Below are 17350 nucleotides of genomic sequence, written 5' to 3'. Positions count from 1 at the left end.
ATTTGAACAAATAATAAAGGAGAACTTCCCCAATCTGGCAAAGGGAACAGTCTTCCAAGAAATCAGAAGCTCAGAGAGCCCCAAAGAAGTTGGACCCAAGAAGAAACACACCAAGGCACATCATAATTACATTAGCCAAGGTAAAAACGAAGGAGAGAATCCTAGAAGCAGCAAGAGATAAGGGGACAGTAACCTACAAAGGAGTTCCCATCAGACTGTCAGCTGATTTCTCCAAAGAGACCTTACAGGCAAGAAGGGGCTGGAAAGAAATATTCCAAGTCACGAAAGACAAGGACCTACATCCCAGATTGCTCTATCCAGCAAAGCTCTCATTTAGAATGGAAGGGCAGATAAAGTGCTTCTCAGATAAGGTCAAGTTAAAGGAGTTCATCATCACCAAGCCCTTATTTTATGAAATGCTAAAGGGACTTATCTAAGAAAAGAAGATAAAGAAAAGACATGTATAGTAAAAGGACAGCAAACTCACAAATATTAACAACCACACCTAAAGCAAAACCAAAAGAAACTAAGTAAACAATTAGAACAGGAACAGAACCACAGAAATGGAGGGCAATGGAGGGTTAGCAGCAGGGGGGGTGAGAGGAGGAGAGGGGGGAAAAGGTATAGAGAATAAGTAGCATAGAATGTAGGTTGAAAATAGATAGGGGGAGGGCAAGAATAGTATGGGAAATGTAGAAACTAAAGAACTCATAAGTATGACACATGGACATGAACTAAAGGGGGAAATGTGGGTGGGAGGGGGGTACAGGGTGGAGGGGAGAGAAGGGGGGAAATGGGACAACTGTAATAGCATAATCAATAAAATATAAAAAAAAAAAAGAAAAGAAATGATTTCAAAAAATGTTCATGTGCTTAAAAATTTGGTTAAAAACATATATTTAACTTACATTAAGCAGACTACATACAACTTAGATGATTTAGAATTCATTAACATCATTACCAAATCAAAACAAGACTTCCTAATGTCTATCCTCTTATAGTCTAGCCCAAAGGAAGCACTGAGCAGCCAATACAAACCCTCAAGTCTAACCACCTGAACTCATATCAAATTCACCAAGAACCTACTTAGGTCCTTGCTCAGAATGTATTTACTACTCCTTTATGCATTTGCTTTCCAAGATCACAGTAAACACACAGTAAGAAATTTAAAAATAGGAGAGGGCTCCTGCTAACAAGGTGAAAAATGGCAGTAAAATGTAGTGAGAGTTGGTGAACATGAAAAGAACTCTCAAAGTGCTAACAAGTGTGGACTCTAGAGCCAGTCCATCCAAGTTTAACCCATGCTCTGCCACTTACTAACCCAGTAGTCTTTGCAAGCTACTCACTAATTCTGTGCCTCAGTTTCCTCAAGAAAACAGAAATAACAACAGTTAACTTCACAAGGTTGTTGTGAGGAATATAGGAGTTAAAACACATAAATGCAGAGAACAGTGTCCTGGCACAGCGTACTCTCTCAATGGAGGTTAACTTAATAAATGAGATGAAGAAGAAACCATAAAAAACTATTCAAAAGCTTTATAAATTTGAGGTTGTTCAATACAGAAGTAAACAAACGTACACTTACATTAGACAGCTGCAAAGAGCAACTACAGAGCATAATGACAAATTTTTTTTATATATATTTGCAGAACTGTCTCAGTCAAATTCTTTTTTTAAGACTTTATTTATTTATTTTTAGAGAGGGAAGGGAGGGAGAAAGAGAGAGAGAAACATCAATGTGCGGTTGCTGGGGGCCGTGGCCTGCAACCCAGGCATGTACCCTGACTGGGAATTGAACCTGCGACACTTGGGTTCGCAGCCCACACTCAATCCACTGAGCTACGCCAGCCAGGGCCATAGTGACAAATTTTCATTGTAAATTTTGGTCATGAATGATTCAATGAAAATTTATAAATTATGATCAGGACACTCTGTTTAAGAGGGCACAGGTATGAAAAGACTTTCTATACATACCATAGATTAGTAGGTAGTGATAGAGAGTGCTCTGGGAGTACAGTAGTCCCCCCCTTATCCATGGTTCTGCTTTCTGCAGTTTCAATTACATGGTCAACCTCAGGTTCAAAAATAAAAAATGGAAAATTCCAAGAATAAATGATTTATGTTTTAAATTTCGAGAAAAAGGGGATCCTTTCCCAAATCTTGGAACATCTGATTATTTTTAACAATACCTTCCTAAGAGTTAGGTCTTTTTTTGTTGCTGCTAATGTGGGGGCATCCATAATGTAATACTTTGTAAAATAACTACGTAGTCTCAAGTTATTATAAACATCATAAAAGATCAAATAGGCAATTATTATGTTCTTTAAAATCTGGTGAACCTTCTCTCTTTTTTTCCTTGGGACTTCAGAAAGCTTAAATCCAAACATGCATGCACCTCAATTTCAGTAACAGTCTAAAATCCTATTGTCTGCCCTGGCTGGTGTGGCTCAGTGGATTGAGTGCCAGACTGCAAACCAAAGGGTCGCTGGTTCAATTCCCAGTCTGGGCACATGCCTGGGTTGCAGGTAAGGTCCCCAGTTCAGTGGAGGTGGGAGAGGCAACAGGTTTCTCTCACATATCAATGTTTTTCTCCTTCTCTTTGTCCCTCCCCGTCTCTCTAAAAATAAATAAATAAAATCTTTTAAAAAATAAAAATAAATACATAAACCCTATTGTCTGCTATTTGTATTAGGACTTCTCCTTGTCTTAAAGTTGTATTTAATTTATAACTTCCTTGGTCCTTGTTTTTATTTATTCTTCCATTTTATCTACTCACACACACCCCCACACACAGCACACATGCATTATGTGGGCTTTAAAATTTTTTTTTTTTACATATTTTAATGTAATTCCTAAAAAATAGAATAATGGATTTAACAAAGAACAGAGTAACATTATATTAAACATAAAATGATGTTTTGCCTTAAATTACTATAATAACAAAATTTAAAAATTAGCAACAGAATCTGATCATGTAATGCCACCTGCCACATTAAATCAAACAATAGGCTTTTCTTCTCACCATTTCTGTGTGTAAGCATTTCTCTCATTTCCTCATGGTCACACGGATGAGTAAAATCAAACACACTGTGTCCAGTTAGTTCAAACTGCAAACATATTTTCAAAAATTAGATCTATATCATAAAATTATAAAAATATAAATAAGGAATCTAAATATACGGGTATTTTACCTGAGTTAATCCCATGTATTTGTTCACATTATCAGAAATGTAAATCATATCACCATCATCTGTGAGAACCATAACAAAACCATCCAGGGCTTTCAAATAAAAGCAATTCATTTGTGCCTTCATTTCATCTTCAATATCCAAATCACCTAAAAAAGCACACACAAAAAGGGGAAAATTCATTTAAAAGTTATACTTAAATAATATTTAGATGTTTTAATAGTTTTCCCCAGTTTACTTTATTTAATATTCACAACCTATATTTTTTCCCATCTCTCTCTCTCTCTCTCTTTTTTTTAAAAGAGAAAAGTGCAAACACAGTCCCCTACTACCACAAATTACGCAGTCGAGTTTCCCACATTGGGGAAACTGCAGGGGTCAGCACATCCAGAGTGCAATGAGTAAGCCTCACCCTAGGAAAACCACCTTTGTGGTCAAGGTATCTCCCCTACCAGGTAAGTATACTTTTCCTTTTAACACATAACAGTGAAGGCCAGAGGACAGGAAAACTAAAATTAGATTTGCCAGCTGCTTTTAATGATTATTTAAAGTAATATAGAAAGGCAAACAACTGAAAAGAGAAAGAAGGGCCATGTTATTAAAAGATAGATAGATAGATAGGTGGGGCAGGAAATAAAGAGACCAAAAGGTCAGAAGTTTTAAAAGTAGGCAATAAAAAGGCGGTAGTATTAAAGAAGAATTGACCATCCTCTAAATATAATTTCTAATTACTTTTGATTTCTAATTTTTAGGCCTATTATACCCTTGTAAAACAACTCACCAGCATCGAGAAGTTTCCTCACACGCAAATAGCTGATGGTAAGCCTCATAACAGAAGCCTTATCAAGATGCGAACTCACATTATGAGGAAGGGGCAACTGATGAGCAAGCTCATAAAAAACTTCAGACTCTTTACTTCGACGAGATCTGGCTGCATCTCTAGACTTTTCTTTTCGACGCTCAGAACTTATCCTATTTAACAAAAAAGAAGGGGGTGGGGAAAAGAGGCAGAAAATTAATGTTAGTTTGCCTTTGCTTGACCATAGTTTACATTCTGCTTACCACAGAAGGATCAGAAGATGCTATGTGATTCAATTATATAGAGATCTGTCTACTACATGAAAGTATTTTTAATGGAACGCTTATACAAATTTTTGGATTCTTGAGACACAAGGAAATCTCATAAAAAGTCCAAGATGAAGCTTTAAACCTTTCTGAAGTAGGTGTTTCCTCCCTGGCACATCAAATTGAAAGGGATATTTTTGTTTAGCCCAAATCTGAAACACTGCCTGTATATGAAGGGGGCACCTTCATTGCCATTCAAAAAGTCTCAACATAGAGAAATCATAACTAAATGTAGAGAAATGGAAGTTGTGCATAGTAACTTGAAAACAGGTGTTTTTTAAAAATTTGTTGACACTATTGTAGATGTCCCCATCCCCTCCTCTTTGCAACCAGTCCCCAACCCTCCTTCCCTCTGACCATCACCACAGTGTTGTCTGTTTATGGGTTATGCATACATGATCTTTGCCAATCCTAAGCAGGGGGAACAATAATAGCTACAAACTGATTTTTGACTCAAGTTTCTTTTAACTCCAGTACTCTACCTTTCACTTTAGTATATGAACAATACTGACTGTAAAGTATAGGAATTTATATTAGCAGATATAATAAGCTACTGTTTTCAGTAGCTTACTCTGTAAACAGGTTGCTTACTCCTTTAACAGCCTCTTATCTATTACTAACACAATAGGTGATAAATAAATGCAGGGTGATGGAAGAAAAACAAAGATGTAGTACAATACTAAGAATTTAAAGGAATGGGTTAACAAAGATTAATAAAGGTGTCAATACAGTGATGTATCTTTGGGGAAGCATTCCAATAGTCAGTCAAAAAGATTTTCGTAAGTCAGACCAAGCAGAATCGACATTCTTTTTTGCTTAACTGCATAGCAACATCTATTCCTCTTTACCCAAATGAAGGTAAACTAAACTAAACTGTACTCTGTCCTTAGCTTCTTTTCTAATAGAGACCCATTAAAACCTACTATGTGCCAAACACTGCCCTGTACTAGGTGCTTAGTTCTCTCTTAAAAACCTACCGTATTTTTCAGACTATAAGATGCACTTTCCCCCAGAAATTTGGGAGGATAAGGGGGGAGCATCTTATAGTCCAAATGTAGCTTACCTGACTCGCTGGGGGTTGGGTGGGGGGTCGGGGTTGGAACAGGGTCACAGGTTATTAAATATTTTACCACATTTTTTGCTTCAAATTCCCCCCCCCTCCCTATTTTCCTCCTCTAAAACCTAGGTGCATTTTATGGTCCGGTGCACCTTATAGTCCCAAAAATACGGTATATATAGGTTAAATATTATCCCTATTTTATAGATGAGGAAACTGGGATGCAGTTGGTTAAAAAGAGCCATTATGTAGCACACAGGATTTTGAACCCAGATATTTTTGTTTTCCTCCAAAGTCTTTGCTCTTCTACAGTATTTTATCTTCTCATGGAGAATGCTGCTTCTACCACAAATACTCAGCTGCTCTCCTATGACCTCAAATTAATCCTGTTAAAATTGATTATTTATTAAGTGTTGAAAATAGTCATTACCATTCATTGAGGACTTAGCAATACGCTAAACATTTGCTAAGCTTTGACAGCATTATTTCACTTAATTCTCCTTTATGTTCTATGAATGAATGTACATAGTTGCCTTCACCTCAAATCTCTTGTCCCTCCAAATGATCTGCAGAGCTGCAAAGTTCAATCACAGAAGCAACATTCTCAAGAAACAGGCAGGGCTCTCAGCACCTGCTCCAGTTATATTGTGACAAGAGCAATTAATACAGTTTTTACCACTCACTCAATTTCATGTGCTTATCTAACCCTTATACTCTAATAAAGAATATCAACATTTCATGTTAGAACTGGACTTCAATTCAAAAATTGCAACTCAAGCATCTAGATTAATTTAACTTGAGTATCTTCAGATTTAAGGTAAGCTACTAAAAGCTATTATTACTTGTAACTACTTATTTATGTGAACCAGGGTTTTCTCAATATTGTACAGTTTATACAAAAACATGAAAATAAATTAGATATTGAGGTTATCATGAAAATACACCATCAATAATCTGAAACTTTATTTTTCATGTACATTAGAACTGCCTCATTGTTCTTATTGACTTTAAGGAAATGTTTTAAACTTGAATTTACAAATCAAATGTATAATAATGAAAGAATAAAAATCTATTTTGTACATATACTAGAATTCCTGGGGGTGGGGTGTGGGGGAGAGGTCAAGTGTGTCCCCATTGGCTCTAGCATTTGTGATACTGTTTCCCTCACTTCTTTCTCCTCTTGAATTGGCAAGTGAGAGGCAGTGATGGCAATGGGAAACAGATTCCTATCTGATTGAAGTAAAACCAACAAAAAGAGTGCTGATCAATGATCTCATGATAAACCTGAATATTATTAGTTCAAAATCAGTCTAGATGATCATAATTTTATCAGCACCTTTCAGACTTACTATCCCTCTCTCTTAATTACTCAACCAAATCTAAGCTACTAACAAATGAAACATTTTATGAGACATTTAAATCCTTTTATTACCTGTATCCAATCAAGCTAACCACGGTGATGGATTATCTCCATACCTTTAAAAATACTTGTATTGTCCAGAACTTTGAAGATTATGATTGTCCAAGATGTGGCAACTAAATTTATAAGACAAATCCATTAGAAATATGAGCTTGGATAAAACATTTAAAGGATAATACATTCAATCTAGTAAAGTCTGTAAGAATGAGAATTTGAGCATGTGCCAGGATTTTGGAAGCCTCAATAAAGCATGTAATATAATATTTCAAGAGTTAACAAACTTAAATTAGATAAAGAAGGTGATGAAAATTAGTAGGTCCTCTATTAATAATCAATCTGGACATAAAGCAATTAGGAGACCTGTAATAAAAATTTAACAGAGAAACTGATCTGATGTTCTTCACATATGACTACAGGGGCTCTCAAATCATTTCTGGCTTAAAGATTCCCAAGCTCTTATGAGTTTCAGCATCTGCGCTGCCCAGCTTCTTGTGTACTCACAGGAGGGCTCTTTTTATCAGGTCATACCCCACAGAATTACGGTGTTGACCAAGAATTATTTCTGTTAGACCATGTGATGAATGTAGAGATGAATCCTGTACTATTTGTTTACTTACTACTTAAGATTACACATTAAATGGTTTGTAGACTGGCAGACTTTCAGCATGGAAATATGGTTACAGTATTACTCAAAATTATCAATTATCTAGGTTTTTATTTTATTGAGTATAAAGTAAATTTCTGTTACTTATATATCTGTATAAGGTGCTATTGCACAGACTGAGAGTCATACTGGAAATCAATCAAGAGTACAGTAAAAATTCTGCCTTTTGAATAGTTTGCTTACCCAATTCCATGACAATGTTTGAGTAAACTAGCAAAACAGCTCACTCTTAATACTCATGGTACTGTAGTTATCATACTCTTATATTTTATTATTATTTAACTTACATTACTGGACAAGAAACTAACAATTTTATATTGAAATTATTTTGTATAAGGAATATATTTAAGATAATTTAGAGCCACTATCTTATTGAGCTTCTTGAGTACAGAGTTCACGAATAAGCAATAGCCATTTGATAGAGAATGCCTATTATTCTTCAGATTAACAAGAACACAAAATAATCACAGATATTTGAAGGCATCTGTGTTGCCTACTGATTGCAAAAGAAAAGCCTGTTAGTGTTCCTACTTGTAAATATGACTTTAAGAACTGAAGTTGGATCATAGTCATTCAAGATGTTAAGATGATTCGTTATTTCTAATAAAAACATGAAATTTTAAAACTCTCAACTCTTTTACTTGGTGATTTTAAAACTCTTTCTGGGCCATGAAGATATGTTATTGCTTTGTACTTCTTGAATCAGCATTTCTATAGGACAGCCATTGTGAAGTGAAATTCCATGATCTAAAGGATGTAGCATTTATCCTGTCTGGTTTGGCTCAGTGGGTTGGGCATGGGCCTGCAAACCAAATGCTGGCCAGTTCTATTCCCTGTTAGGGCACATGCCTGGATTATGGGCCAGGTCTCTGGTTTGGGGCATGGAAAGCAACTGATTGATATTCCTCTTGCACATCAACATTTCTCTCCCTTTCTCCCTCCTGTCCCCCACTCTCTAAGAAAATAAATAAAATCATAAAAAAAACACACAAAACAATGATGTGGCATTTAGATATTCCTTTCCAAAAAGTTCTATACATAATTTTGTCTCTGCCAACCCATGAATATGTGTAAACATTTCTCCATGCACTCTGTAGTAATATAAATTATGGATCCTTTATATCTCTTTAATTTTTGCTAAGCTGATAGGTGAAAATTGTACCTCATTGCTTTAACTGCCCTGCACTTTTAAAGTCTCAGGCCAAAGGGAATTCCAAGGAAATTTTCATGTTTCTTAGTTGGCATTTTGGCCTGCAGCTTTAAATTCAAACATTTATACATGGTGGACTATATGTACACGGTGGTATTCTAAACATTTTTATCAATTAATTTATTTAACTTTTATTATCATAACCATGTTACAGACAAGGAACCGGGTTAAACAGCTTACCCAAGATCAAAGAGTTAATAAATGGTAGAGCCTATACTCAAATTCAAGCAGTCTGGCTCTAAAAACCATGCTATTAACAATAGTCTATGCTGCTTCTCAGAAACTTATTCTAATTACCCAGTTAAGTATTCATAAGTCATTATTATAAAATTCAAAATGTGTTTTCTTCACATCTCCAAAGGCTAAAAAAATAAATAAATAAAGTTATAGGGGTTGGCTTTAAATTTAGGATTTGACCCCTAAGTTATTTGGAGGAACTCACGGTCAGGCCCTCTCCTGGAGTCTGTCAGTAATCCAAAATCCTAATTGAAAGGCATCTACAATGGCAATGCTCTCTGTTTCACTGTCCACCAGTTCTTCAAAGCAAGACAGTCTTTAATGGGTATTGCTGACCACAAAGGGGAGAGAATTAGAGGACAGTCTACCTCATATACTCCCACTATATTTTTGCTTTGCACAGAGAAACCATTTGAACACCTTAGCTCATTATTGTTGGTGTTTTATTTGCTCAATATCTAGATTCCCAAAATAAGATCAATCTGCATAGTCACTTCAAGAGATCTGGTTGGGTATAAACCTTAAGATATTTAAGGTTTATAATATTTAAGGTTATCTTAAATATTAAGATATTTAATCATACAAAGTACCATGAAAGAAAAGATGAAGAGAATTTTCTCCTCCTAACATTTATGGAGTACTATGATGCACCAGGCACTGTGTTAAGTGTTTTCATATATTAGCTCATTTAATAATCATAACCCTAGAGATTACCAAAATACAAGGTGGGAAGTAGCCTTCCTGAACCTTAGAATAACTTACTCTCATTCAAGAAATACTCACTTAGTAAATATTTTCTGAGCATCTATCAAGTGCCATGAATTGAGCTAAGTAATAGGAATATACTCATAAGCAGAACAGCCCTCATGGAATTTAAGACAGCTTGCCACTTAGTCTGCTCATATAGCTATATTCCCAAATGCAGGTCTAGTTGCATCATAATCACTTAGAGACACTGGTCAACATTTCAAATTTCTGGGCACCAACTTTTAAAATTCTGATTCAATGGAAAGCAGTTTGGAACTTCCTCAGAAAACTAAAAATGGATCTGCCTTTTGACCCAGCAATTCCATTGCTGGGACTCTATCCTAAGAACACTAAAACACCAATACAAAAGAACCTTTGCACCCCGATGTTCATAGCAGCACAATTTACAATAGCTAGGTGCTGGAAGCAACCTAGATGCCCATCAGTAAATGAATGGATCAAAAAACTATGGTACATTTACACAATGGAATTCTATGCAGCAGAAAGAAAGAAGGAGCTCATACCCTTTGCAACAGCATGGATGGAGCTGGAAAGCATTATGCTAAGTGAAACAAGCCAGGCAGTGAAAGACAAATACCACATGATATCACCTTTAACAGGAATCTAAACAACAAAACAAAACAAAACAAAAAACTAGCAAAATATAACCAAAGACACTGAAATAGGGGATAGTCTGACAGTGGCCAGAGGGGAGAGAAGAGGGAATTTCAGGGGGGAATGGGTAGGGATTACAGGAACAAATTTGGAGGACACATGGACAAAAACTAGGGATGGGGGGTAATGGGGGGAAGGGGGGAGGGTTGGGTGGAGGGGCTGGAATGGGAGTAGGGGGGAGAAAACTGTACTTGAACAATGATTGAAATAAAAAAAAAATTCCCATAAAAAAAAAGAAAAAGAAAAATTCAAAAAGGGATATCTAGGTATGTTTACACTCAGTACTTGTAGGATAAATAAATGTTAACCAAAAGTAAAAAAAAAAAAATTCTGATTCAGTAATCTGAAGCAGGACACCAAAATCTGGGTTTTTAAAAACTGCAAAGGTGTATGTATGTATAGTGAGATTTGGTAACCACTGACCCAACCCATCCTCCCCCTATTTCACTTTAACTCCTCCCTCAAATTACTACCACAATGATCCTTCCAAAATAAGAAATCTGGTATTACGTCCTGCTTACCATCTCATCAAAAGTACACAAGACGAAGTATCATTTTTCAATGAAACCCATCCTTACCTAGGTCCTTGGCCCATCCTTGTCATTCCCCAGATCTTCAGCCATGCTGCAGTTAATCAAAAACATAAGATTTCATTCCTTCTGGTTCACTCACCACACTGTCTCTGCCTGGAGTACCCTTTTGAATATGTAACCTGGTAAATTTTTGTGAGAAAACTTTCAAGTTTTAACACTAGCATTACTTTGTTTCTGTTCTGTCTCCTAAAACTGTTCCCCCTCCTAGATCTCTGACCATTTTGGCCATTTTGCTATTTTTTACCTTCCTCTACAATCCTTAAAGCTTCTTGGAGATAGGAAACTGCCTCATTTGCCTTTGTATTTTTAGTAGGATGTGCTAAATTCTACTTGGCTTTAGTACTGGCCCAAATCTGCTGTTTGCCCATGGAAGGTTGACTATCCTTTCAACTTTCTTTTTGAGATCCAGAAACTGGCACTTCATTAGTGCTCCCATAATCCTATAGATTACAATGATAATTAAACAGTATAACAATGTCAGGACTGTAGGGAACCGCCTTGCCTGGTTTCAGAAGCTGTAATCCCCCATTGGCTAAGGCTGGGCAAAGCACCTTGGGACTGTAAACCACTTAGCAGACAAAGCTTATCTTCCTTGCAGGGGGTGCGAGCACCTGCCCCTTTTCACTTCACTCTGCTTGGCCCAGGGCAGATGACTGGTTAGCCAATCACAGGTAAGATTCCTCAAGAGAAGAGTGACCTAAGACAGGCACGGTCACAAAGGAGCCATCAAAGAAGGACTTGGGGGGGCTACAGAAAAAGGGGGTGATAGACCCTCCCCCCTCAGCTTTGACATAGCCTGAGTCCTCATTCTGTCTGCAAGAAGTCTCCTAATCTCTTGGCTGCCTTACTTCCCCTGCCTGACTTAAACCTGAAACAATGCCTTAAGCCTGAAACAATGCTGGAGGTGGGTGTGGCCCTGTTCTGGAAAGGATGGGTTCCCTGGGGCAATCAGGCCTAAGAGAGAATGCATAAAATCCTATGAAACCTATTTTGCTAATATCCTAAATTTAAATGACAAGGGTCCTAGCATTAAGTGTATTTGTTCCCCAAAGTTTTATGGCCCTTTAACTATCCGACCCTGACTCAGAATAAGCCCTAGGGTTCTTTGAATGTTATCTATTGTTTAATCATTTCTGCCTGACAATGACTGATGAGCTTTACGTATACACCCTGTATTCCTGTGCAAATTGAACCCAATAAAAACTTGTCAAGGCAAGGGAGGGGCACTCTCCCCTTGAGAGAGTGGCCAAGGTGCTCCCAGGAGCTCTCCCTTTGAGAGTGGCCATGTGGTCCCTTTCCCTCCACAGGACTCAGTAGTCCATGTGAATTTGTTTCATCTCATCCATAACCCCGCGCATACTGTGGGTCAGTGCCCATGCCACAGTACTATGAACGAGGCATACTATTTGGATTAACTGTGATTATCTGGATAAGCACTTACAAATACAGGTAACATACTAGATGTATGTGTGTGTGTGTGTTGGGGGGGGGGGGTCTGATTTAAAAAAATCCACCAAACAGTGTTACAGGGAAGTGCACCAATATCATCAGCAAGGAGGGTTAAATGATCTCGCCAGTGAAGAGATTTAGACACAGGGAGAGGGCTGAGAATGCAGGATACTGATCTGTAGAAAAGAGGTTCAATGTTTAAGATTATTCCCTCATCATTACAATCTATAATTTCTTTTACTATTTTGTCCTAAGCTAACGTGGTCAGGAATATACATCAGTTGTAGTTAATGTTGTTAACAAATTTACAATCAACATCTTTAACACTTTTATAAATGTCCTCCTAGCTCAGCTGGAAACACAAGGGTCGAGGCATTTTGTTTTCTATTGTCTTTTTCAAGAAAGTGTTGGAATTTCCATCATTAAGACATGAAAGTTTTTCATTAAGTTGGTTTCTAAATTCTAGTGGCTTTTACCCCCAAGGGGGGGGGGGGCGCTACTCTTAGACATGCATTTTATTTTATATTTATTATTAGAAGTATTCTTATTAATAAGGTTTATTGCTATACCTTCCGAGGATTGCTGCAAAACCAGAGTACTTCAAACAGGTAACATTTAATTTAAAAAATCTGTAATTAATAAAAAAACAGCAAAAATTAAATTTGACATTTCAAATTAAATATAGATTACATTTTCAAGACAGCTAACTATCTTTTATTTATAATGATTTTCTCCAGAAAAATGTCGAGTCAAATCTTTATCAATATACTTTAAAATGAAACTTTGGGCCCTGATGGGTGTGGCTCAGTGGGTTAGGCATTGTCCCTCAAAGTGGGTTAGGCAAGGTCCTGGTTCAATTTTTGGTCAGGGCATATGCCTGGATTGTGGGCCAGGTCCCTGGTTGGGGGCATGTGCGAGAGGCAACCAATCGATGTTTGTCTCACATCGATGTTTTTCTCTCCCTCTCTCCCTCCCCTTCTCTTTGAAAATAAATAAAATCTGCCCTGGCTGGTGTGGCTCAGTGGACTGAGCCAAAGGGTTGCTAGTTAGATTCCCATTCTAAGGCACATGCCTGGGTTGTGACCAGGTCCCCAGTGGGAAGCATGTGAGAGGCAGCCACACACTGATGCTCCCTCTCTTTAAAGAAAAACTAACTAACTAACTAACTAACTAAATGTTCCCTCTCTTTAAAGCAAAAAAAAAAAAAAAAAAAAAGAATCTTTTTAAAAAGGGAAACTGGTATACTCACGTTAGAGAATGTCAAGTATTTCTTGATCATCTCCTGTGAGCCAGACCCTGTTCCCAGCACAGGGCATAGTTCAATAAACAAAACAGACTAAGTTACTACCCACGTGGAGTATGCGTTCTAGAATACTTTCTTGTCTTTATTCAATAGTAGTTACCAGGGTCAATCCCTGACAAAATATTAACCACAGGAATAATCTTGCCATAAAAATCAAGTAACATGAAATTTATAAGACAAGTAATCTGTGCTTATAGGAGATGTTACAATATAATTCTATGTGAAAAGAGCAGATTTTACAACAAAATTTCAGCATGAATTCATTTCTCTATATAAGGCATGTGTGTGCAATATATAAAATATATATACATATATACATATAATTTATAAATGCAGATAAATCCAGAAAGATACAATTATATAAGTATTAGCAAAGTTTATAAAATATTAGCAAAAGCAGTTTCAAGATGAATTACAGATTTTGTACTTTGAGAAAGCTTCACTAATAAATGACATTATCAGCACACCTGCATTTGTCAGAAAAAAATGAAAAAGAAGTGGTCATCTAACTTTTTTGAAAAGTGTATTTTATTCTCATTTGAGAGAGAGGGAGAGGGAGAGAGAGAAAAACACATATGTATCTGCTGCCTCCTGCACATGCCCCAACGGGGAATCGAGACCACAACCTGGTTATGTGACCTGAACAGGAACTGAACAGGTGATCTTTCCATTACAAGATGATGCTCCAACAAATTGAGCCACACCGGCCAGGGATAACTTTTAACTTTATTTTCCAGAAAGACTAACTAAAAACAAATTAATTTTTTCCTTTACTCTCCAAGAAGTAGAAAGTAAAGATGGAGTAAGCAATACAATTCAATGTTTTCAATTTATCACTCTAATCTAATTTTCAGGTTTTGAAAATTTGGTCATTTCAGAATTTGATATTTCAAAATACAGGTGAAATGGTTTGTTTCTAAAGAAAAATATTCAGAATATATACACACACTTATTTTATTTTTGCAAGTAGCTTAAATTTCTTGCTTTAGATGATCATTATCCTACCATCATAGTAGTACCTCTTTAATACCTACAACTAGAGAAAAGATGGATTATTCACCTTTCAATAACCTCACAAAAATGCTTACTTTAACTACCTGAAATCTGCCCTGGCTGGTGTGGCTCAGTGGATTGAGTGCCAGCTTGTGAACCAAAGGGTCATGGGTTTGATTCCTAGTAAGAGCACATGCCTGGGTTGTAGGCCAGGTTCCCAGTAGGGGGTGCTCGAGAGGCAACCACACACTGATGTTTCTCTCCCTCTCTTTCTCTCTCCCTTCCCCTCTCTGTAAAAATAAATAAAAACTTAAAAAATGAATACTTGATATTCTAATGTTACAGAAAAATAAGTAAGGAAAAAAGAATCACTGTTTTAAATTAGAGGGTACATTCTAAAAATGAAATCTATATCACATCTGAGGTAGCATTAATGGGTAAATGTTCTACTTATACCTTAATTAAATGTATTAATTAACTAATAGATTCACATCTGTTTGCATTAATGTGTATTTATGTTGTTTATAAAAATAATATGCTTTTGTTTTAGGAGTATTCCTGCATAGTGATTTCAATCAACTCTCTCCTGGTTCAAAATTGGTAATGAGCCTTGCAAAAAATCTTTGATCCCCTACTATGTATAGTACCAGATAAATAAAACCAAAAATGTGTATATGAAATTCTTCTTCTAAGATAGAGGTTCTGAAGATTTCACTTGCATTACAATCACCTGGAGGATTCTCAAAACACAGATTACTGGGTTCTCCTCCCAATTTCTAATTCAGGAGGATAGTACCTGAGGATCTTCATATCTAACAAGTTAGTGGGTAGTATCAATAATGCTTGTCTGGAGAATGCTTTGAGCCCCTCTGCTCTAAGAAAATACTTTAGCATGTGTCCTTCAAAAATGCCCAAAGAAGTAAAAAATTGCTCATTCACACTCAAAAATGGTTTATTAAAACTTTCTCTTAAAAATTCTGCCCAAATGCTTTACAAATACAGCAAATATGACCAACCTCTAAAATACTTACATTTCCACATACTTAGAACTCAGTAACTATAAAAATACATTAAGGACTTAGACTAGTGAATGGTTGACTTGTGGTAAACATCGCAATTACCAATAGAACAACTTTTACCTCCCAAACATGCCTAGATCACAACCCTGGAAATTCAAATTGCTGATTTGGCATGTCTGTTTGAAAAAATCTCAAAGATGATTCTGATGAGCACTCTCATCTTTTCCAGGTTTGTGTTTCACCTATGGGTGCTTGTAAAATTTACAGATTCCTGAGTCCCATCTGAAAATTGCCAAATGAGAATCTCTGCAGGTGGGTATCTGGGACCCCTTATATTAACTAAACCCCCAGATGATTCTTAAGCTATACAAGTTTCAGAATCATTAGCAGATCTTATAGCAGAGATTTAACAGGTCAACTAGCAAATTATGAAAAAGAAAAAAATTTTACCTGAAACTACATATGCATAATATGACAACTATGTCAGGCAGAACACTGAACTGAGTGGGTTGGGCAATACTACACAGAGCAAGATACAATTGCTGAGAAGAAGAAGCTAGTGGTACAATTCAGGAACAGGCCAGTAATACAGTGTGTGCTTAATAAAATCCAGTAACTTGGCCTCAAAAATGTAAGATCATGATTAGGATTCAAAGATGACCAAATGAAAAATGTGGTAACTGTGGTATAGTTTTCTAAATTCTTTGAAATAATTTCTTTAAAACAGTATTACTTTAATGTCTTTCCCAAAATTCCCTTGTTATATGCTTTCTGATATTAACAGAACTGAAACTGGAACTTAAGAGGTCAGTGACACTAAACTTTGTGTATGTGTATGTGTGTATTGAGAAGAATGTGTCCTGAATTAGTTAAATATAAGATACTTAAGTTATAATAATCAAGTACTTATATAATACAAAATCATATATATCAGAATAAATGTATACACATAAAAATCATACCCTGAAGATTTCTCCTATTTAGTTTAAAACCCTGACCATGATGAACATTCTGGAAACAATGACAAAGGAGAAGTCTTCCTGAGGCAAATGTCTTGGTTCACTACCTATATTCATCCATCTTATCCAATGCTACCAAATAAATTTCCCTAAATAATCCTCTGTTCCTGTTTCCTTGTCTATAAAAAGGAGGTAAGTGACACTATTAGTAAGTGGCAGGTCTCAGATCCCACCCGATATTGAATTCCCCATATTTAATATAGCCCATGCCTATCTACAGATCACATGCTCAATATATAATTTTTAATTTAAAAATTAAAGAAAACTTGGGGATATTTTTACTTAGGAATAGAAAAACAAGACATGATAAACACCTTCAGATATTTGAAAAGGATGTCAAATGGAAGACAGATTTGGTGATTTATGCAACTCCAGTGATTAACAAGTGGGAGTTACCACATGGCAGGGCTTTGCTCAATAGAGTTAAAGTAGTGTTGAAGGTAAACTCTATGAGAATGTAAAAAGTGTGTTCTCATTTTGTTGATCATGTGAAAAGAAAAAGCATATTCTAGATCATCTATATGGTCTCTATATAGATCTATATTCTTCCCAAAAGCTTCTTCTGTGCTTAAAGTTGCATTTATTTATGATGAAATTGGTACCAAATAAACAGGGTTACATTTTTTAATGTGGTATCAGACTGAGGTCACT

General features: G+C 36.3%; 1 protein-coding gene, 1 long non-coding RNA gene and 1 other non-coding gene across 4 annotated transcripts in view; 1 reads left to right on the top strand and 2 right to left on the bottom strand.

Moving 5' to 3' along the window:
- LOC118497123 overlaps positions 1–4303 on the top strand; it is a 32849-nt gene extending 28546 nt beyond the window's left edge. The window contains exons 2-3 of the long non-coding RNA XR_004899672.1: positions 3492–3643; positions 3941–4303. This is a non-coding gene — a long non-coding RNA (uncharacterized LOC118497123). The remainder of the gene's footprint in view (positions 1–3491; positions 3644–3940) is intronic.
- Positions 1–17350, bottom strand: part of HIF1A (hypoxia inducible factor 1 subunit alpha) — a 52912-nt gene that overhangs the window by 24953 nt on the left and 10609 nt on the right. For both annotated transcript variants that reach the window (XM_028508220.1, XM_036010808.1), the window contains exons 2-4: positions 3970–4160; positions 3192–3337; positions 3023–3107 (exon numbers count right to left, since the gene is read on the bottom strand). In XM_028508220.1, the coding sequence (XP_028364021.1) occupies positions 3023–3107; positions 3192–3337; positions 3970–4160 (422 nt within the window). The remainder of the gene's footprint in view (positions 1–3022; positions 3108–3191; positions 3338–3969; positions 4161–17350) is intronic.
- LOC114493755 lies at positions 3489–3651 on the bottom strand. The gene has a single exon (XR_003684353.1). It is a non-coding gene; the product is annotated as a U1 spliceosomal RNA (small nuclear RNA).

The sequence above is a fragment of the Phyllostomus discolor genome, chromosome 1, assembly GCF_004126475.2.
Source record: "Phyllostomus discolor isolate MPI-MPIP mPhyDis1 chromosome 1, mPhyDis1.pri.v3, whole genome shotgun sequence".
NCBI lineage: Eukaryota > Metazoa > Chordata > Mammalia > Chiroptera > Phyllostomidae > Phyllostomus > Phyllostomus discolor.
Note: the sequence above shows the minus strand (reverse complement) of the source record. Positions and strands in the feature narration are given on the sequence as shown.